General features: G+C 50.5%; 1 protein-coding gene across 3 annotated transcripts; it reads left to right on the top strand.

Moving 5' to 3' along the window:
• The first annotated feature begins 3,900 nt into the window (after positions 1-3,900).
• LOC111535657 (poliovirus receptor homolog) lies at positions 3,901-22,023 on the top strand. Of its 3 annotated transcripts, none has more exons than XM_026452839.1 (8): positions 3,901-4,161; positions 7,534-7,881; positions 9,851-10,147; positions 13,903-14,020; positions 17,591-17,739; positions 18,569-18,592; positions 21,396-21,427; positions 21,825-22,023. In XM_026452839.1, the coding sequence occupies exons 1-8, from the start codon at positions 4,083-4,085 to the stop codon at positions 21,894-21,896; spliced, it is 1,119 nt and encodes a 372-aa protein (XP_026308624.1). In that variant the 5' UTR covers positions 3,901-4,082; the 3' UTR covers positions 21,897-22,023. The 3 variants fall into 3 exon arrangements, with proteins under 3 accessions (XP_026308624.1, XP_026308623.1, XP_026308625.1); XM_026452838.1 differs by having other exon boundaries at positions 18,569-18,727; XM_026452840.1 differs by lacking the exon at positions 18,569-18,592.
• Positions 22,024-22,876: the final 853 nt, after the last annotated feature.

Genomic DNA, 22,876 nt, shown 5'->3' with positions numbered 1-22,876 from the left:
AATACCCACAGGGGTGGAGGGGCAGGCCCCCTTCAAAATGATCCACCCACCTCAGCCTCCCAAAGTGCTGGGATTACAGGCATGAGCCACCACGCCCAGCCACATATAACTTGTTTCTAAATAAGTTATTTAACTAACACCACAAGTTTTCATGAGCTCCTATTTTGTGGATGAGAAAAAAGAGGCAAGAGAAGCGATACCGGTTGCTTAGGATTCCCAGCTACCAATTGGTGGAAGCAGAATTTGAACCAAGGGAGTCTCTGGAGCCCTCGTTCCCCATCTCCTCTTCTTGCTCTCCATGTCTTTCTCTCTTTCTCCCCCTGCTCCCAGGCCTCCTACATCACACCCTTCTGGACAAAGCTTCACATCTGACATTTACTTTTTTGGAGTGGACAGAGTCTCACTCTGTCACCCAGGCTGGAGTGCAGTGGCGCAATCATGGCTCACTACAGCCTCAAACTCCTGGGCTTGAGCGATCCTCCAGCCTCAGCCTCCCAAGTCGCTGTAGCTGGGACTATGGGCATGTGCCACCACGCCTGGCTAATTTTTTTAATTTTTTGTAGAGATGCGGGGGGTGGGGGCATATCTGAAATTTTTAAACCTTCCCCAACTGCCATGAGCATTCCTGGGTAGAAGCCACTCCACGCCCTTACTTTGCTGGCATGGGTGCTGAACAGCAATTTGGCAATATCCTCTAGACCACAAATGTGTATGCCCTTTGGCCCAGGAAATCAGCTTCTGGGAATAAATATGACAGATACTGTCACATACATGGGAAATGCCATGGACATGATGACCCAGGGAAGCACAGTTTGCAAGTACAAAAGGGCTGGAAACACCCAAAAAAGCCCATCCCCCGAAGACAGTTTCAAAAATGATGGTGCATTCATGTAATGGAATACTACACATTTGTGAATGAATGAATGAATGAATGAGGTAGCTCAATATATCTGCCTATGGGAAAATAACCAAGATATGTTGCTAAGTGAAAAACAGAAAGAGAACAATGCCACCATTTTATTTTTTAATGGGAGAGGGAAGAATAAGGAAATGGATTCATATTTGCTTCATATTCATATCAAGCTTCTTGATGATCCTTTTGGATCCAGAAGTTTGAAAACCACAGCATCAAGAGGATGCCCACTGGGCATTGTGGCCCACACCTGTAATCTCAGGACTTCAGGAGGCTGAGGCAGGTGGATCACCTAAGCTCAGGAGTTCAAGACCAGCCTGGCCAACATGGTGAAACTCCATCTCTACTAAAAAACACACAAAAATTAGCTGGGTGTGGTGGTGCAGGTCTGTAATCCCAGCTACTTGGAAGGCTGAGGATCAAGAATCACTTGACCTGGGATGTGGAGGCTGCTGTGAGCTGAGATCACGCCACTGCACTCCAGCCTGGGAGACAGAGCGAGACTCTGTCTCAAAACAAACAAACTAACAAACACACAAAAAATAGGATGCCCATTGGAGATCTCCATTCACTATTTTTTCAGATGATATTCAGCACTTGAGTGAAGAAAATGTCTGGTCCAAACACTCAAGGAATTTAGACTCTTGACAGAGAAACACAGAAGCAAGCAGATATGCCTTGAACCAAACTTGCTTTTTCTTCTAAGCCTGCTTCTTCAGAGCAGCCTCTGACCCTCCAGGGCCCTGAGAGGAGGCCCTGGAGACAGGAACTGGGGAGCCCAGAGAGGTAGGGGAACCCCAGATGGTGATGGCATCGTCCAGAGAAGGAACATAACAATGGCCACAGATTCCCAATTTGGAAATAACTCAGCAGAACAAGAGTGACAGAAAATTCAGAGATTTCCAAGAGACCAGCCTCCATGTTTCCATTTAGAAATTCACCTACATACATCCAGGGTGAGAGACCCCAAGCATCAGATATGTCATACACAAGCATCAGATCCAAGTTAGAGAGGGCACCCGGGGACAGAAAGCTTCAAGCCAGCCAAAAGCCAAAGGAGGGATTTTACAGAAAGATACAGGAATGTGGGGCTGGGCACAGTGGCTCATGCCTGTAATCCCAGCACTTTGGGAGGCCAAGGTAGGAGGATCGCTTGAGGCCAGGAATTCAAGATGAGCCTGAGCAACATAGCAAGACCCTGTCTCTACAACAAATTTAAAAACTAGCTGGGCGTGATCGCATATGCCCGTGGCCCCAACTACCCAGGAGGCTGAGGGAATTGAGCCCAGGAGGTAGAGGCTGCAATGAGCAATGATGGCGCCACTGCACTCCAGCCTCAGTGAAACAGTGAGACCCTGTCTAAAAAAAAAATAAAAATAAAAAGGATATAAGGATGTCAGAGAACAGGGACCAGAGCTGTTAGTCAGCCTCATGGAGACCCTGGCCAGGACAGACACCTCTGGGGACCAGGAAGTCTCTTGGGTTCTCTCTCTTAGGGTTTGACTTTCTGAGTCTCTCTGTCACCTCTCATTTGAATCTCATCTCGCTCTGTCTATGCTGTGTCTCTATCTCTTTCAATCTCTCTCTGTCTCTGTCTCCCAGCCCTTACCTCTGAGTGTGTCTCTCTGTTTCTATTTCTCTCTCTCTCCCTCCCTCCTTCTGTTTCTCTCCGCCTCCCTTCCTCCCTCCCTCCTCCCCTCTCCCTACTGCAGGTTGGTCTATAACCCTTATCTCCCCCAGACCTGCTGGAGTTCTGGTATTAATCTGTTTATGGTCTGTTTCCCTCCACTAGAACACGGTCTTCATTAAAGGCAGAGATTTTTGTCTGTCTTATTTTCTGCTGTATCCCCAGTGCCTGGGATACTGACTGGCTCAATAAATATACGTTGAGTGAAGAATGAATGAATGACCATTCTCATGAACATTATTATTTGATGGCAACTGTAAAGCAACAATAATTTCACTGCCACTGCTGCTATTGTTGCAATACCTGCTTTTTATTTAGTATAAACTATATCCCTGAAATTGAGCTAAGCAGTTTCTTGTTTAAGTTTTACAGATTACCCTGTGAGGTAAGTGCTGTTAGTATGCCCTTTTTTCTTTTTTTGTTTTTTGAGACGGAGTCTCACTCTGTCGCCCAGGCTGGAGTGAAGAGGCCCTATCTCAGCTCACTGCAACCTCCACCTCCCAGGTTCAAGTGATTTTCCTGTCTCAGCCTTCCTAGTAGCTGGGATTACAGGCATGTGCCACCATGCCAGCTAATTTTTGTATTTTTAGTAAAGATGGGTTTGTGTCATGTTGGCCAGGCTGGCCTTGAACTCCTGACCTCAGCTGATCCTCCTGCCTCGGCCTCCCAAAGTGCTGGGATTACAGGGGTCAGCCACTGCGCCCCAGCCCCAGCCCCCCACCTTTTTTTTTTTTTTTTTTTTTTTTTTTGAGACAGGTCTGGCTCTGTCACCCAAGCTGTAGTGCGGTGGCGCGATGGTGGCTCACCGTGACCTCTAACTCCTGGGCTCACACAGTCCTTCCGCCTCAGTCTCCCAAATTGCTGAGCCACCGCGCCCTACTATGCCCATTTTTCAGATAAAGAATCTGAGGGCCCTCGAGGAGAAACCACTTGCTCAACATGAGCCCAGGTCTTGTCTGACCCCAAAGCCCATGGGTTTAGGCTGGGTGGAAAGAGAGCCTGGCGGGCTCAGGATCTGTCCCATCACGAGTTGGAACCTCAGCTCTGCCACTCGGTAACCGCGAGCCGTTAGTAAGTTGCTGAATCTCTCCGCGTGCCTCCGTTTCCTCACCTGGGATGTGGGCGTCCTCACACGGGAAGCCGCCTCTTCTAGTGCGCGCTGAGGGAGCGAGCACGCGTCTGTAGCCGGACTGAGCGTCGGGAGAGACCTGCGCAGGCGCGCCGGGGCGTGGAGGGGGCGCAGCCTGGGTGACGCCCCCGCGCCTGAGGGGACTCGCCGCCAACTCCCCTCAGCTCACTGGTCTGGAATTTGAAGAAGTGGGTATTCCCCTTCCCACCCCAGGCACTGACGGAGCGGCCCCCCGGGGATTCCAGGACCCGAGCTCCGGGAGCTGGACTCGCAGCGGCCGCGGCAGAGCAAGCGGGCGCCGGGAAGCGAGAAGGAGGCGCCCGCCGGAGGCCCAGCTGCCCGGAGCAACTGGCATGGCCCGAACCATGGCCGTCGCATGGCCTCCGCTGCTACTGACGCTACTGGTGCTGTCCTGGCCACCCCCAGGAACCGGTGAGTGACCTCCGCGCAGTCCGGCGGCCTCTCTTTCGCTCCCAGCCCCGCATCCAAGCCGGGTACTTGGCCCCCTGGGTCCCCGAAGATGACGGCGCCGCCCGGCGCCACCCACCCCCCATCTCTGCCCCGGAGTTGGAAGGAACACGGGGCGAGGGCAGGACCGTCCTCGTAGCCATCCGGAGAGCGGTCGGAGTTGGGTTTAGAAGTTCCTCGAAATTGGCAGCAACACAGGGTGGGCACAAGACCCTCCTCTGGGCCCCTCGGAAAGGGGATGGAGTTAGGTGCGGACATTTCCCAAAAAAGGCAAGAGAATCTCGGAAAATTAGCAGGTGGTGACTCATGCGGGATTACCTTATCCAGGTTCCTGCTCAGCACACCCAGGCCATAACCCAGCAGCCTGCTGGCGGGCTGGGTCTGGACAGAGAGGATGGTTGATGTTGGGGAGGAGGACAGTGGGTGACACTTGACACCATTACCCCTCTGACCCCCAGTGTCTGACTCCAAGGGACTGGCCATTCATTCATTCTTTTTTTTTTTTTTTTTTTTAATTTTGAGATAGTCTCACTCCATCACCCAGGATGGAGTGCAGTGTCCTGATCTTGGCTCACTGCAGCCTCCTCCTCCCGGGTTCAAGCCATTCTCCTGCTTCAGCCTCCCGAGTAGCTCGGATTACAGACATGTGCCACCATTCCTGGCTAATATTTTTGTATTTTTAGCAGAGACAGGATTTCACCATGTTGGCCAGGCTGGTCTCAAACTTCTGATAAATATATATATTATATATTATTATTATATATTATAATAATATATAATTCTATATCTTATGTATGTAATTAACAATATATGATATCATAATGTACAATATATTTCTTAGTAAATATTAAATATATTTATAACATACATGTTATCTATATAATAAATAATATATATTTTATTATACATTTAATAAGTAAATAATATATATTTTATTTATTTATATATTTTGTGTGTGTATATATATATTTATTGTGTGTGTGCGTGTATGTGTGTGTGTATGAGAGAGAGAGACAGGGTCTTGCTCTGTTGCCCAGGCTGGAGTGCAGTGGCACAATCCCGGCTCACTGCAACCTGGACTTCCCAGGCTCAAGTGATCCTCTCACTATGGCTTCTGGAGTAGCTGGGATTATAGGTGCTCACCACCACACCTGGCGATTTTTTTTGTATTTTTGGTAGAGATAGGGTTTCGCTATGCTGCCCAGGCTGATTGCAGCCAAGCGCAGTGGCTCATGCCTGTAATCCCAACACTTTGGGAAGCTGAGATGGGAGGATCACTTGAGCTTAGGAATTCAAAACCAGCCTGGGCAACATGGCAAGACCCCATCTCTACAAAAATAATTAGCTAAATAAAAATTTAAAAAGAAAAAAGAAACCTCCACCAAGGCCCATGCGAAGCTTCCTACTATGGCTTCCTGCGGGTCCGGGTAAGCGCTGCTGGCTCGGCTAATGAAACTCCCGAAATACTGGACAACGTGGGAGATTGGCTTTGGGGCGTCTACCGCTTTGCCACTGATAGGAATGACTTCTGAAGGAACTTGATACTAAATTTGGGACTCTTTGCTGCCGGAGTTTGGCTGGCCAGGAACTTGAGTGACATCAACCTCATGGCATCTCAGCCGGGGGTATAGCCAAGTAGACAAATGGAATCCTGTGCTGAACCCGAATCTTCCAAAAAACAGCGTACAATCTGTGACCACCAGAAGATGTGCCCTGATGGCAGCTGAAGTTTGATTCAGATGGGCACTTTTCTTCCCTCTCCCTGCCTAGTTTCCTTTTGTTCCTTGAGTCCACGCAGAATTCCATTCTCTGGTCAGCAGACAGGCTTAAGCTAAAGTATTGCCTTTGTTCTATAAAGTTCTGTACATAGTTCCCAAGCTTCTGCGGGAGGTGATCTTTGATCTTGTCCTGAGAAATAACAGTGCTGTTTTAACAAACATTTGAAATAAATACCGCACACACAAAAAAATATATAAATAAAAATAATAAAAAAATAAAAAAGAATGCATAGGACTATGTTTATTAGTGTCAATAAGCGCTGACACATGTTGAGGACCTACTATGTGCTAGGGCCCTTGGCAGAAAGATTTTTATATAGGACCTGGGGGATTAGAGGTCAGTCTCTGACCACCCAAGTTCAAATCCTACCTCTGCCACTAAACCTCTGTATGACTTGGAGGACGTTATACTCTGTGTCAGTTTCCCTGTCTGTAAAATTATGTTAACAGTAGTGCTTGCCTCAGGGGGCTACTTCAGGATTAAATGCCAAAATATATGTGAAGCACCCAGAATAGCCCCGATCTGTGTCAGCACCCTGTGAGTGTGCACTGTTCTAAGTCTCATTTTACAAACTAGGAGAAAGAATCAGACAGGTTAAGTAACCGACATGAAGCCTCACTATAATTACCTTCCTCTTGTGCCACGGTCCTCCACATTCTTCCGACCAGGATCCACCCAGAGTAGTAATACTCCTTTCATGGATTTGAAGACCCAGGATTTCTCCCCATTTTCTACATTGGGGGTATTCTAACCCCTAATGGCAATTGTGCTGTAAATAATGACAGTCATCGTATGTGAAAGCTAAGATACCGGTGTGATGAAAAGTTCTGGGCCAGGTGCGGTGGCTCACACCTGTAATCCCAGCACTTTGGGAGGCCGAGGCAGGAGGATCACTTGAGGCCAGGAGTTCAAGACCAGCCTGGCCAACATGGTGAAACCCCATCTCTGCTAAAAAAAAAAATTAAAAAATTAGCCAGGTGTGGTGGCGGGAGCCTGTCATCCAGCTACACGGAAAGCTAAGGCAGGAGAACCGCTTGAGCCCCAGAGGCAGAGCTTGCAGTGAGCAGAGATCGTGCCACTGCACTCCACCTGGGCGACAGAGCGAGACTCCGTCTCAAAAAAAAGAAAAGAAAAAGTTCTGGAGCTGTATAATGGTGACGGTTGCACAACATCTTGAAATGTACGTAGTGCCACTGAACTGTATGCTTTAAATGGCTTAAATGGTAAATTTATTTTTTTAACCACAATATTTACCACAATTTTTTAAATCAGTGATGTTGAGATTGAGGGAAATACGGTAATAATAGAAGAAATATGGTAATAAACAGCCAAAGTGAAGGAGCACGGCCAAGTTGCAGACCATCCCGGACGCCCTTACCCTCCTTGCCTGCCTCGACCCCAACTAGTGCCCCAGTCCCCCCTCCCCCCACACCCCACCATCCACCAGGGCTCCAGGGCCTCGGCGTGCACACGCCCAGGTGCCCGGGCTCCCGGAGCCCCTCACTATCTAGCCCAGGAACACACCGGGTCTGACACCTTCTCTTCGGTTCTCCGCAGGGGACGTCGTCGTGCAGGCGCCCACCCAGGTGCCCGGCTTCTTGGGCGACTCCGTGACGCTGCCCTGCTACCTACAGGTGCCCGGCATGGAGGTGACGCACGTGTCACAGCTGACTTGGTCGCGGCATGGTGAATCCGGCAGCATGGCCGTCTTCCACCAAACGCAGGGCCCCAACTATTCGGAGCCCAAACGCCTGGAATTCGTGGCCGCCAGACTGGGCACAGAGCTGCGGGATGCCTCATTGAGGATGTTCGGGTTGCGCGTGGAGGATGAAGGCAACTACACCTGCCTGTTCGTCACGTTCCCACAGGGCAGCAGGAGCGTGGATATCTGGCTCCGAGTGCTTGGTGAGCAGGGGTTTTGGGGAGGCTGAATGAAAGGCGACTTGGTGGGAGGATCAGGGAAGTCAGCAAAGAGTGGGGAGGCCAGGGAGGGAGGGAGATTCCCTCCACAGCAGATTCCCTGGGCACAAAAGGAGGGGCAGCGCAATGATGGGGGTGGGGGGGGGGGGGGCGCGGGGGGGGGGGGGCTGCAGGGCAGGAAGGGAGCAAAGATCTCCGGGAGTAAGGACCCCCAAGCCTCGGGTTAGAACGCCCTGAGGGAGAGGGAGGGGTATATTGGAAAGGGAGCTGGGAGGGGACCCAAAAGGAAGGGAGGAGGCCTGGGTGTCCTTGTCTGGGTCCCTCCTTTCCTCATCTGTAAAAGGGTTGGTGACAATAGCATCACCCTTGGAAAGCTGTCCTGAGTGTCCCGGTGCAGCCTTAGAGCTTCACCGCTGGCCCATGTGAGCCCCTTAGAGCTGTCAGTTACTGTTACTTTATTTGGTGAAAAAGGAGAAAGTTGAAACAGACAGACAGGAAAGCAAGGATCCTGATACCCAAAAGAGGAGGGAATCTGCTTCCATTTTCATGAGCTCCATGAGGCCCTCCTCTTGGAACTTGAGCAAGAAGTCTCTGTGCCTCAGTTTCCTCATCTGTGGGATGGGGATCACCATGAGGAGTCAAAAAAACTGACCCTGTTTTTTTTTTCTGAGCCGGAGTTTAGCTCTGTCGCCCAGGCTGGAGTACAGTGGTGTGGTCAAGGTAGGTCCTCACTGCAGCCTGGAACTCCTGTGCTAACGGATGCTCCTGCCTCCCTGTAGCTGGAATTACAGGAATGTGCCACCACGCTTGTTTTTGTTTTGTTCTGTTTTGGTTTTTTTAAGCTTATGTGCCAAGAACTATTCCAGGCCTGTGCATGAGAAACTCATGAAATGTCAAGGGCTTGGAACTGTGCCTGGCACACAACACCTAACCACAGGCAGCTCTTGTCGCTCCAGCAAGCCTGGGATTCCAGGTATCATGGTTTAGGATGAGGTAAAACAGAAACAGCGAGTCAAGTTAAGGAGAAATCTTCAGTAAATAATACAGGTAATGATGGGGAAGCAAGTTCCAGGTTTGGGAATCACCAGGATGATGATTAAGAGATGGTCAAGGTGGTTTTGGAGTCAGACAGACCTTATGGGAAAGCCTAGCTCTGCTGCTTACAGCTGTGTCACCGTGGGCAAGTCACTTCCCTTCTCAACTTCAGAGCTCAGGCTTCCTCTCCTCCACTGAGCCCCAGACTAGGATAACCCCCTTTGGGTTTCCCCTTCCCCGCCCTGCCCTCTCCGAGTCATCACTGCCTAGGAAAGAGTCTGTCTGCCCCCTTGGACTGTACCCATGAGGGCAGAACCAGGGCTATTTTGGTCACTGCCGGGCCCCAGCACTTTCCAGCAAACAGTATTTATGGAGCACTTATGTGCCATTCTGAGAGCTTTACCTGCATATTCTCATTGCCTATAGTGCCATCATTACCCCTGTCGACAGACAAGGAAACTGAGGCACAGACTTGCACAAGACCACCCAGCTGCTTAGGGACACAGCTGGGGTTTAAACCATGCTATCCTGTATCCTTTTTTTTTTTTTTCTTTTTCTCTTTTTGAGACAGAATCTCACTCTGTCACCCAGGCTGGAGAGCAGTGACAATCTTGGCTCACTGCAACCTCCACCTCTTGAGTTCAACCAATTCTCTGGCCTCAGCCTCCCAAGTAACTGGGATTACTGGTGTGTGCCACCACACCCTGGCTAATTTTTAGTAGAGACAGTTTCCCCATGTTGGCCAGGCTGGTCTTGAACTCCTGACTTCAAGTGATCCATCCACCTCAGCCTCCCAAAGTTCTGGGATTATAGGCATGAGCCACCCCGCCCAGCCACCATGCCATCCGGTACCCTTAATGAATGCCTCCTTCTGCCACAGGTTCATTGGATGACCTGTTGCTTTTGTTCCTCTTCCCAGCCAAGCCCCAAAACACAGCTGAGGTTCAGAAGGTCCAGCTCACTGGAAAGCCGGTGCCCGTGGCCCGCTGCGTCTCCACAGGGGGTCGCCCGCCAGCCCACATCACCTGGCACTCAGACCTGGGCGGGATGCCCAATACCAGCCAGGCGCCAGGGTTCCTGTCTGGCACAGTCACTGTCACCAGCCTCTGGATTTTGGTGCCCTCAAGCCAGGTGGACGGCAAGAGTGTGACCTGCAAGGTGGAGCACGAGAGCTTTGAGAAGCCTCAGCTGCTGACTGTGAACCTCACCGTCTACTGTGAGTGTGCCTGAGTCAGTGACGGCAAGATCCCCTGCCGGGCTGCCCCCAGCACTGTCTACACTGACTCCCCAAGGCACTGTAGGCATTGCTTCCTTCATCTGCACTGGCTCCCCTGACTCCTGTCTACACGACCATTGTCTGCACCAGCTCCCCTGGGCCATAAACAACACTGTCCCTATTGCCTACACCAGTTTACTCGGGCCATAGTCAATGCTGGTACCCAGATTGTCTGCCCTGGCTTCTCTAGCCACTGTCTGCGTGGATACCCCACACTCTATTGACTCCCTTGAGCACAGTCTACACTGCCCCCAAACTGCCTACACCTGCTTCCCCAGGCAACTATCCACAATGACCTTCCCCACATTGCTACACTAGTTCTCCTGGCCACGATCAGCACTGCCTCCCTTCTTGTCTACACCCACTCCCTTGTCCATTTCTTTCTTTCTTTCTTTTTTTTTTTTTTTTTTTGAAATAAAGTCTCCCTCTGTCACCCAGGCTGGAGTACAGTGGCACAGTCTCGGCTCACTGTAACCTCTGCCTCCCAAGTTCAGGTGGTTCTCCTACCTCAGCCTCCCAAATAGCTGGGATTACAGGTGCATGCCACCACACCTGTCTAATTTTTGTATTTTTAGTAGACAGGGTTTCACCATGTTGGCCAGGCTGGTCTCGAACTCCTGACCTCAGGTGATCTGCCTGCCTCAGCCTTCCAAAGTGTGCTGGAATTACAGGCATGAGCCACCATGCCCGGCCTTTTTTTTTTTCTTTGGACAGGGTCTCACTCTGTCACCCAGGCTGGAGTGTAGGGGCATGATCATGGCTCCTACAGCCTCAACCTTCCAGGCTCAAGGGATCCTCCTCCCTCAGCCTCCCAAGTAACTGGGACTACAGGTACAGGCACCATGCCCAGCTAATTTTACAATTTTTTGTAGAGAGAGTTTTGCTGTGTTGCCCAGGCTGGTCTCAAACTCCTAGGCTGAAGTGATCCTCCCACCCCAGTCTCCCAAAGTGCTGAGATTACAGGCGTGAGCCACTGCACCTGGCCCCTTGTCCATTTTCTACACTGCCTTACCATTGTCTACACTGGCTCTTCTGGGCCACAGACAGCACTATCCCCATTGTCTACACCAGCTATTTCGGCCATCAGCTGTGGGGTGTTTTCACTGTCTCCCATGGTGTCTACACTGGCTCCTATGACCACTGTCTACATAAACACCCCACTTTTTCTACACTGGTTCTCCTGGGCACTCTCTAAAGTGCCTCTCGACACTGTCTACACTGACTCCCTGGAGAACTGTCTCCATTCACCTCCCACATTGTATCGACCAGCTCCCCGAGCCATGATCGACCGTCTCTGCCGGGTGCTGGCTGCATTGATCTTCCCACATTGTTTGTGCTGGCTCCCCTCAGCAGTGTCTCCAGAGTCCCCCAGTGTAGTCTCTATGCTCCTCTGCCCAATGTTGTCTACACTGGCGCACTTACAGGCTATGGAGTCTCGCCCCACATCACCACACTGGCCTCCTTGTGTTCTGTCTGCACAGCCCCCTGACAGCATCTGTCCTGGTTCTCCTGCACAGCGTTACCTCCACCAGCGCCCTCACGGCATCATCGACATTGACACCCACACGTTTATCTCCACTGACAGCCCCAGGGACTCTCTAACCAGTGCTGTCTAACAGAAATAGCACGCAAGCTGCATGTAGGATTTTAAATTCTACAGTAGCCACCCCATTAAAAAAATTAAAAGAAAGAGGCCAGGCACAGTGGCTCACGCCAGCACTATGGGAGGCTAAGGCAGGTGGCTCACCTGAGGTCAGGCATTCAAGACCAGCCTGACCAATGTGGTAAAACTCCGTCTTTACTAAAAAATGCAAAATTTAGCCAGGCATGGTAACGGGTGTCTGTGATCCCAGCTACTGGCCAGGCTGAGGCAGGAAAATCACTTGAACCTGGGAGGCAGAGGTTGCAGTGAGCGAGATTGTGCCATTTTGCACTCCTGCCTGGGAAACAGAGCAAGACTCCGTCTCAAAAACAAAAAAAGAAAAAAAAGAGATGAAATTTATTTGTTTATTTATTTATCTATTTATTTATTTGAGACGGTGTCTTACTCGGTCATCCAGACTGGAGTGCAGTGGCATGGCTCACTGTATCCTCAACCTCCTAGGCTTAAGTCATCCTCCCACCTCAGCCTCAGTCTCCTGAGTTAGCTGGGACTACAGGCGTGTGACACCATGCCCAGCTAATTTTGTGTGTGTGTGTGTGTGATAGAGTCTTGCTCTGTCACCCATGCTAGAGTGCAGTGGCGTGATATCAGCTCACTGCAGCCTCCGCCTCTCAGGTTCAAGCGATTCTCCTGCCTCAGCCTCCCGAGTAGCTGGGATCACAGGCCCTGGCTACAGTGCCTGGCTAATTTTTGTATTTGTAGTAGAGACGGGGTTTCACCATGTTGGCCAGGCTGGTCTCAAACTCCTGACCTCATGATCCACATACCTTGGCCTCCCAAAGTGCTGGGATTACCGATGTGAGCCACCACACCTGGCCTTGTTAAATTTTTTGTAGAGACAGGATCTCCCTATGTTTCCCAGACGGTTTCGAACTCCTGGGCTCAACTGATCCTCCTGCCTCAACCTCCCAAGGTACTGGGATTACAGGCATGAGCCACTGTGCCTGGCCAAAATTAATTTTAATAATTGCCTTTACGTACCCCAATATACCCAAAATATTATTTCAACTTGTAATTGTTTTTTTAATTATTCTTAAGATCTTTCCCATTTATTTTGCCCTAGTAAAGCCTTTGAAATATGGTGTGTATTTCAGCCTGGCTATATTTCGAGTGCTCAGTAGTCACATGTGGCCAGTAAGTGCCACATTGGACAACTAGACTAAGCTCCCACATCGTCTACACTGGCTCATCCAAATACTGTCTACACACACACACACACAGGGCCTGTCTTAATTTCACCAACTCCCGGGGACACACTGTATACGTGGGGGTGATCTCACCCCCACCACAACATTTCAACACTGGCCTGACAATATAGCATCTGCTGTAATATTCCAACACCCTGTCTACACTGAGGCCATCAGTAATATCCACACAAGCTCTTCTAGGCATCATTCATACTGTTCCTCCCGTCATTGTCTATACTGCCTACTCCCCCACCAGGCAAGTGGTACACAGATTCCCTCAGGTACTGTCTATACTGGAGTCCCTCAACACTGTCACTGGGTCTGAGCGAGGAGGAGGAGATCTGCACTGACTCCTACCCCTCAGCCCCCAAAAAACCCTGTCCCATTGGCCTGCCCCCTGAGGACGTTGAAATCACATCTGGGATGGCTGAGCAGCAGCCTAGAGCAGGGTTATCCAGGACTTTTTCCCGCAGGACTTTTTCCCGCAGGACTTGTCGGAGCCTTGAAAACACTGCCGTGTGTTATGAGTGGTCATTGCCTGTGAGTGAGAAAAGGAGGAGGCCTTTTCCTGCAGCACACCCAAGACATACCTGGTCCAGGCTACCCAGGAAAGCTAGTGCAGAAAAGCAGGTCCTCAGAAGCCCTCTCCATGTGCCCACTGACCAAAGACTCCCAGGCTTCTGCTCTCTGTGGCACCCCATCTCCCTAGACTCCTCCTAGGCCTCTCCAGCGCCTGCTGTTTTCCAGATATCCCCAGGCCTTTTCCTGCAGTGATGTGAATCCCATGTAGCCCTTGGCTCCCCAAAGGCTCCCTGTCTCTGAACCTCTGTGTCCATTTCCTGCAGACCCCCCAGAGGTATCCTTCTCTGGCTATGATAACAACTGGTACCTCAGCCAGAATGAGGCCACCCTGACCTGCGACGCTCGCAGCAACCCGGAGCCCACAGGCTACAACTGGAGCACGTGAGTCCTGAGTCTCAGGGAGGAGGGGCTGGGGTTGTGGATTTGTGGGTCTGATGGAGGAGGGGCTGGGCCTGGACCCCTGGGTCTGAGGGAGAAGGGACTGGGGGCCTGGATTCCTGGGACTGAGGGAGGAGGGACTGGGCCTGGACCCCTGGGTCTGAGGGAGGAGAGGCTGGGGGCCTGGACTCTTGGTATAAGAGAGCAGGGGGATTCAGAAAAGAAAAAAAGAGGAGGGAAGAGATGCCCAGTGGGGAGCATCTCTGTTTTGCAGTTGAGGCGTCTAGCAGGTGGTTTAATCCTGGCTGGTGGATGCACCTGCTGTTTGGGGTGTGCCTGCTCTGTGCCGGGTACTTCCCCCGAATCCCACGTGACCCCATGCTGTGCAGAGTCAGCAGCTGTTGCCATGCCCAGGTTAAAGACCAGCCACGAGAGGGCAGAAGCGGCCCTTGAATCAGCACCTGGCTCCAAAGCTGGTCCTCCGCCTCTTGGCCAAGCATGTCTAACCTGCAGGCCTCAAAATTTGTAAACTTTCTTAAAACATTGTGAGATTTTTTTTTTTTCAAATTTTTTTTAGCTCATCAGCTATCATTAGTGTTAGTGTATTTTATGTGTGGCCCAAGACAGTTCTTCTTCTTCCAATGCAGCCCAGGGAAGCCAAAAGATTGGACACCTCCGCTCTAGACTGTAACCACCTCACTGTCACCTTGTGTAACCTACTTGGTTATCTCTGGACAGACCAAGTACTATCCCCATTGTCTAGATGAGAAAGTTGAGGCTCACAGCAATAAGATTTCCCCAGATTCGTACTCAAGCTAGGGTCAAGAGTAGGGTAAGAAAAAGGCGAAGGGATAATACATAATTTTATAATACATAATTTACATAATTTTACTGAACCACCTTTTTTTTTTCACGAAGGGACTCTGTCGCCAAGGCTGGAGTGCAGCGGTGTGATCATAGCTCACTGCAACCTGGACCTACCTGGGCTCAGGTGATCCTCCCGCCTCGGCCTCCTGAGTAGCTGGGACTACAGGCACACACCACCACACTCAGCTAATTTCGTTGTATTTTTTTGCAGAGACAGGGTTTCGCCACATTGCCCAGGCTGGTCTCCAACTCCTGGGCTCAAGCAATCAACCCACCTCAGCCTCCCAAAGTGCTGGGATTGCAGGCATGAGCCACCTCGCCCAGCCTTACGTCTTTTTCCTTATTACAAAAGTAACTTGTGTCCACTGTAGAAATATCAACCAAATTCGTTATGAGAAAAAAAGAATAAAGAAGCACCTACAGTCAAGTGTACCCAGCCACCTCCAGAAATACCCAGTGACCCCTTATTATACATCCTTCTGTCTTTTTTCTCTCTGTTTCTAAACAAAGACTGGAATTATGCTATACATATAATTTTGAAACTTTTCCTGTATCTTGTGAATACCTTTCCATGTCAAAGCACATAGATCCACACTCCATTTTCCCCCATGTTGTATTAGGAAGACTGTCAAACATACAGAAAATCATAGGAATTTTCCAGTGAGCACTTAGGATTCCACCATGTGGATTCCCCCACTAACATTTTACCGTGCTTTATCATGTTTCTGCGACTCCTTCGGTCCCTCTATTCATCCATCAATCATATTATGCACTTCAGAGCACCCCCAGCTCCCCTGCCTTTTTTTTTTTTTTTTTTTTTTGAGACAGGACCTCACTCTGTTGCTCAGGCTGGAATGCAGTGGCACAATCACAGCTCACTGCAGCCTTGAACTCCTGGGCTCAAGTAATCCTCCAGCTTCAGCCTCCCAGATAGCTGGGACTATAGGCACACACCACCACGCCTGGCTAACCCGGCCCCTTTTTAAATGTTGCTGGGATTCCATCACTTTAAAAACAAAAAGAAAATTTAAGAATAGAGACAGGATCTCACTATGTTGCCCAGGCTGGTCTTAAACTCCTGTACTCAAGCAGTCCTCTCGCCTGGGCCTCCCAAAGGGCAGGGAAGGGATTCCAACATATGTGGATGACATCAGTTATTTCACCAGTCCCCAGTAGAGGACACAGATGTCATTTTCCATTTTCAACTCTGCAAACGCCATGGTGGTGACCATCCTCAGTGGTCACTTGTCAGCAGTTGTCAGTGGAAGGAATTGCTGGTCAAAAGTTTTCAATTGGTGTGATGGTGCCTTTACTGTCCTGCCTCAAAGTGCCACAATTCAGGCTCTTGAGCCGGATGGCTGCGTTTGCATCCCAGCTCTGCAGAGTACCCAAAGCCCAATGCTTTCATCTCCTCCACCTCTGTCCATTAAACCAGTGTTCCTTAACTACTTACTGTAGTAAGTAAGCCAGGTGCAATTAACCGACATACGCTGGTCAATAAAACAGACCAAATTTCCTCCCCATATGGAGCTTCCATTCTAATGGTGAAAGAAACAAGAAGCAAGATAAAGTCATAAAGTGTGTAGTGTGTATGCAATGGTGATAAATACCATGGAGAAGATAAAGCAGAGAAGGGAATGGGACTAGGTGTCGTGGCTCATGCCTGTAATCCCAGCACCTTGGGAGGCAGAGATGGAAGGATCACTTGAGGCTAGGAGTTCGAGACCAGCCTGGCCAACATGGCAAAACCCCATCTCTACCAAAAAACATACAAAAATTGGCCGGGTGTGGTGGCACGCACCTGTAGTCCCAGCTACTCAGGAGGCTGAGGTGGGGAGATTCCATGCACCCAGAAGATGGAGGTTGCAGTAAGCCAAGATGGTGTCACTGCACTCCAGCCTGGGTGACAGAGTGAGACCCTGTCGCAAAAAAAAAAAGAAAATAGAGAAGGGAATGGGAAGGGTGATCCTTGCAGTTGAAATAGGGTGGCCAAGTGAGGTGTTACTAAGGTGACATCCCAGCAGAGGCCTGAAGGAGATGAGGGTGAGCTCTGCGGGTACCTGGGGGGAAAGCACTGGGGCAGAGGGAACAGCATGGGCAAACCCATTTCTATCCATCAGTCCCTGCATAAGCAAACACACTGGACACCTAACTGGAGAGTTTGAGGACCAACAAGGAGGCCACTGTGGATGCAGAGGCGGGAGCAAAGCGGAAAGTAATGGAAAACGTGGGCAGAGGTAGCAGGGACCAGATCATGTGGGGCCTGTGACAGGAGAAGACTTCGGTTTAACTCTGAGCCAGGCTGAGCCCCCAGAGGTTGCTGAGCTGAGGGATGGGAACGGACTTAGGGTTCACAGGCGACCTCTGGTGGCCATGTGGGGAAAAGATGAGGGGGCGAGGGCAGAAACAGAGCCCAGTGTGGAGGCGGCTGCTGGGGGCCCGGATGCACCGCACCAGAGCAGGGAGGTGGCCCTGGAAGCCCTGAGGAGCGGTGGGATTGTGGATAGATCTTAAGGCGGGGCCCACAGGATTGGCTAATGGGTTGGGTGTGGGCGTGAGAGGAAGGGAAGAGTTGGGGGGCCTCCAGAGTTGCTCTCCGCTTATGCCATAGAGGGCGTGAGGGTTTCTGGTACGCAGTGAGTACTCAATCACTGTCACTCTGGACCTGCAGCAGAGGCCACCTCCTCACCTTTCTGTCGCTCCCAGGACCATGGGTCCCCTGCCACCCTTCGCTGTGGCCCAGGGCGCCCAGCTCCTGATCCGTCCTGTGGACAAACCAATCAACACAACTTTCATCTGCAATGTCACCAATGCCCTAGGAGCTCGCCAGGCAGAACTGACCGTCCAGGTCAAAGGTGAGGAACTCCCTGGGTCGGGAGAACAGGGACCAAAGGAAGAGGTCGAGGCAGGGTTCCCTCTGCAGTGCTCTCTGGCTCCCATCCTTCTCCTAAGCCTTCTCACAAAAGGACCAGTGGGGCCAGTTGTACTCCCCTGTTAACTCCATACCTATACCACTGGTACCGTTGTTCAACTGCCTGGATACACTCCCTCCACACACACAGGTTGGGATAGATGTGGAGTCCCTCTCTCTCAGGGACTCAGGCCTTTCTAAATGTATTAGGCAGACCTCTATCAATTGCAATTGACAGAAACACAAAGTAGTCTAAGCAAAAAAACAAACAAAACAGGACTGTATTGAAAATTTACCTTCAGGTATGGTTAGATCCAGGGGCTCCAACCATGTAACCCAGAAACTTTTATTTTGTACATCTCTTGTCTCTTTTTGTTATACTGGCTTTATTCTCAGGCAGGCTTTGAAGCAAGATAGCCCTCAGCAGCGACATGCTCACATCCTACCAGCATAGCAACAGCAGGAGGAAAAAAAAACACCACTTTCAATAACTGTAGCCAAAGTCCCAGGGCTGGCTCTCATTGGCACAGCTTAAGCCACAGCCCACCTATGACCCAATCATGGCAGCCAGGGAGAATGGAATATTCTGATTGGCCAGGCCTGTGTCAAAGTCCCATTCTAGGAACCAGAGGGTGGGATCCAGTCCACCTGAATTAAATAGACTGAGGCAGGTGGAGTGGCGGCTCCCCAAGGAAATTCGAGATGCCATTTCAAGAATGAGAGATAAACCCTAAGAGTTTTCTTACCTAAATACCTGTTTCCTTGTCTTTCAGAGGGACCTCCCAGTGAGCACTCAGGCATGTCCAGTAACGTCATCATCTTCCTGATTCTGGGAATCGTGATTCTTCTGACCCTCCTGGGGATCGGGCTTTATTTCTATCAGTCCAGATATTCCTGTGAGTTCCTTTGGCACCATCATCTGTCTCCCTCGAGTGAGCATCACCAGAGCTGCCATAATTGAGCACCTACTATGTGCTGGGCTCTGTGCTGAGTCCTTCCCATGTGCCTTTCACTGAATCCTCACCCCACTGCCATGAGGTTTCCCCCATTTGACCGATGACGGTGCAGAGCCAGGGAGTCTTGTTCACTGGTTCATTTACAAATATTATTTACAGAGTAGGAGAAGAGGATATAGGGCCTTAAGGCCATGGTAGGGACTTTGGAATTTAATTCAGGTGATGTGGGAGTCCCTGCCAGATGGATAGAGGGTGAAATAATGCCTAACCCCTCAGCCTTACTCCATCTGCCTTGTTGAACTAGGAGAAGTTGGCAGGAACTGGCACCTCTGATCCTCAGCTCTAAAAGGGTCTGATGCTGTCACACCTCGAGATTTGCACAGGCCCTTCCCCTGCCAGGAGCACCCTCCCGTGGCTCCTTCTGGTGAAGTGCGCCAGCTAATTATGTAATCAAAGGAGCGATACTTTGCTGAGCACCATCTACGTGCCACTTTGTGTGTATAACCCCATTGATTTTAATTTCTAATTATTTTTATTATTTATATATTTATTTATTTTTGAGACAGGCTCTCTCTCTGTCGCCCAGGCTGGAGTGCAGTGGTGTGATCTTGGCTCACTGTAGCCTCTACCTCCCAGGTTCAAGCGATTCTCGTGCCTCAGCCTCCCGAGTAGCTGGGATTATAGGCACGCACCACTGTGCCCAGCTAATTTTTGTATTTTTAGGAGAGACGGGGTTTTGCCATGTTGGCCAGGCTGGTCTCGAACTCCTGGCCTCATGTGATCCACCCACCACAGCCTCCCAAAGCACTGGGATTACAGGCGTGAGCCACCACACCTGGCCTGTACAATCTCCTCAAGGATCACCCAGCAAAGTGGTTCTCCCGTGAGCCCCATTTTACAGAGGAGGAAATATTTGCTTTGAGAGATGAAGTTACCTGGTCAAACAGCTGGAAAGTGGTTGATGGAGAGAAGAAGCCAGATCTTTGACTACCAAGCTTTTCCCTCAACCACTAAACAAAGCTGCTCCCTCACATCCCGAACAGGTGCTGCCTCGTCCAGGAAGCCCTCCCTGACCCCCAAGCATGGGCCAAGCATCCACTAGGCTCTCCCACCCCAGCCTTGCCCATTCTGGGTCATCACTGTGGGGCACTTGTTTGTCTTCCCCAGTGGACTGTGAGCCCCAAGAGAGCAGACCTGAGGCTGTCACTGTCATGACTATGTCCCCAGGACCACCTACCACTGGGCTGGGCATAAAAGAGGCACTCGAGGAAGTGTTTGCTGCATGATTCAGTGTGTCAACTCCAGAGCCAGACTGCCTGTATCTGGGCCCTCGAGCTACTGCTTGATTAGTGATGTCACCGAAAGGCAAATAGCTTAGTCTGTATGACTCAGTTTCCTCATCTGTAAAATGGGGTGACAGTACCTAATAATACAGTAAAACACTTAACACAGCAGGTGGCACATTGTAAGCCACATACCGGGTATGGATTAGCTATGATTGTTATTGCTATTATTACTATTATTGTTATTATTATTATCTTTTTTTTTTTTTTTGAAACATAGTCTCACTCTGTCCCCCAGGCTGGAGTGCAGTGGCGCAATCTCGGCTCACTGCAAGCTTCGTCTCCCGGGTTCACGCCATTCTCCTGCCTCAGCCTCCTGAGTAGCTGGGACTACAGGCGCCCACCACCGCGCCCGGCTAATTTTTTGTATTTGTAGTAGAGACGGGGTTTCACCATGGTCTCAATCTCCTGACCTTGTGATCCGCCCGCCTCGGCCTCCCAAAGTGCTGGGATTACAGGCGTGAGCCACCGCGCCCGGCCTATTATTGTTATTATTAACATAAACTGCACAAGAGCAGGTTTTTGTTTTTTGTTTTTTGTTCTTTTTTTCTTTTTGAGACAAGATCTCACTCTGTTGCCCGGACTGGAGTAGTGCAGTTGTGTGATCTTGGCTCACTGCAGCCTCAACCTCCCAGGCTCAGGTGATTCTAGCCTCTCGAGTAGCTGGGATTACAGGCATGCGCTCCCACGCCTGGCTAATTTTTTTATTTTTTTAGTAGAGATGGAGTTTTGCTGTGTTGCCCAAGCTGGTCTCAAACTCCTAGACTCCAGCAATCTGCCCACCTCAGCCTCCCAGAGTGCTGGAATTACAGGCGTGAGCCACCACGCCTGGCCAAGAACAGGCATTTTTATCTCTTGTTCACAGCTGTGTCCCCAGCACCTAGAATGTACCTGGCACAAAATAGACATTTACCATTTGCTGAATAATAAGTACTATTTGCTAAATACACCCCTGTTGAATAGTCCAGGAAACTGAAACACAGAGAGGTTAAGTCACTTGTCCAAGTTGACACAGCTCCTACAGGACAGAGATGGAATTTGAACCCATCCATCTGGTTGTAGAGCCCAGGCTCGATATTTATGGATATTTAATAACCAAGTGAATAACTGGATGACCAGATCCTTACAGAGCACCCCCGCCATCCCTGTCTCACACGTGTATACCATTAAGGGAAATGGCGCCCCCGTGTAATAGCAGAGGCAGAACCTGACATTTTCAGGGCCCTGACACCCAGGCATGTCTTCTTCCCATGCTTCCCAGCACTATGCCTTCCTGACGACTTGCCCTCCTATTTCCCCAGGTAATGAGTATGCCAGCGTCTCGGCTAATGGGGTAAGTGCAGTGTTGGAGCTAAGGAGGGTGTGGGGTCTGCACAGACTACAGACCAGATGTCTCCAGATGCCCGCAGGAGCCTGGGTCTTTTCTCCGGGTGCCCCAAGCAGCATTTCCCAACCCTTCCTGCTGGGCAGAATCCGCTGTAGAGTTTGCTAAGACGCAGCCCCAGACAGTCTGGTCTGTGATAGGGCCAGGGAATCTGCATTTTAATATCCACCCTCCCCCGACCCCGCCTCAGTTCCACCCGTGGCCACACCTTGAGAAGCACTGCCCTGGCTTCCAGGGAGAGGGGAGGGGATGGGCCTGCCGTTCTTTGCACATTGGGCTTCGGTGGGAAGATGTTTGATTTTGTTCAAAAGAGCCTGGAGACTAAAGTGTGAAAACCCTCTTCTAGTATATCTCCTATTCAGATGTGAGCAGAGAGGCCAGCTCTTCCCAGGATCCACAGACAGAGGGCACAAGGTGACACCGTCGGGACTGAGCAGGGAGAGAGACTGGAGCTGCAAGGACATGGGCCTCCAGAGTTGGACCCCGCCCCAATGGATGAAGACCCCCTCCAAAGAGACCAGCCTCCCTCCCTGTGCCAGACCCCAAAACGAGGGGGGCAGATGCAAGTTCAGAGGTCTCCAAGACCACCCTCCGTTCATTTGCTAGAGGGACTCACTAGACTCAGGAAAGCTGTTAGGCTCGCAGTTACAGTTTGTTACAGTAAAAAGATAGGGATTAAGATCAGCACAGGGAAAAGGTGCACAGCCCACGCTCCAGGTGCACAGCCCACATTCCAGGAGAGATGAGGTGCCGGCTTCCAGCTGCCCTCTCCCAGTGGAGCCATAGAGGCAGCACCTGATTCTCACAGCAACGACACGTGACAACATGCAAGTACTGCCAACCAGAGCAGCTCACTCGAGATCTTCATGTCCAGAGTTTTTTGTTTGTCTTGAGACAGGGTCTGGCTCTGTTGGCAGACTAGAGTGCAGCGGTGAGATCACAGCTCATTGCAGCCTTGACTTCTCAACTCCAAGTCATCCTCCCACCTCAGCCTCCTGAGCAGCTACGACTACAGGTATGTGCCACCATGTCTCGCTAATCTTTTTATTATTTGTAGAGATGAGGGCTCCCTGTGTTGCCCAGGCTGGTCTTGAACTCTTGGCTTCAAGTGATACTTCTGCCTTGGCCTCCCAAAGTGCTGAATTTAGCAGCTCACCACCCACATGACTGACCTCATACGTCAAGCCAATACCGTGTGGCCCAAGTCCCCCAGCATAAATCACATCATTTATGATGTGGCCCAGAGTGGCCCAAGACTCTCAGATCAGCTACCAGCAGGATATTCCAAGGGCTTGGAGATTAATATCCAGGAGCTGAGGATAAAGGGCCTGATCTTTCTTTGGGCAAGGTTAAGCCTCTACTGCATAGCAGACCACACAGAAGGGTGTGGACCACCAG

This window comes from Piliocolobus tephrosceles, unplaced genomic scaffold (assembly GCF_002776525.5).
Source record: "Piliocolobus tephrosceles isolate RC106 unplaced genomic scaffold, ASM277652v3 unscaffolded_41124, whole genome shotgun sequence".
NCBI classification, from domain to species: Eukaryota; Metazoa; Chordata; class Mammalia; order Primates; family Cercopithecidae; genus Piliocolobus; species Piliocolobus tephrosceles.
This window is presented reverse-complemented; position numbering and strand designations above follow the sequence as displayed.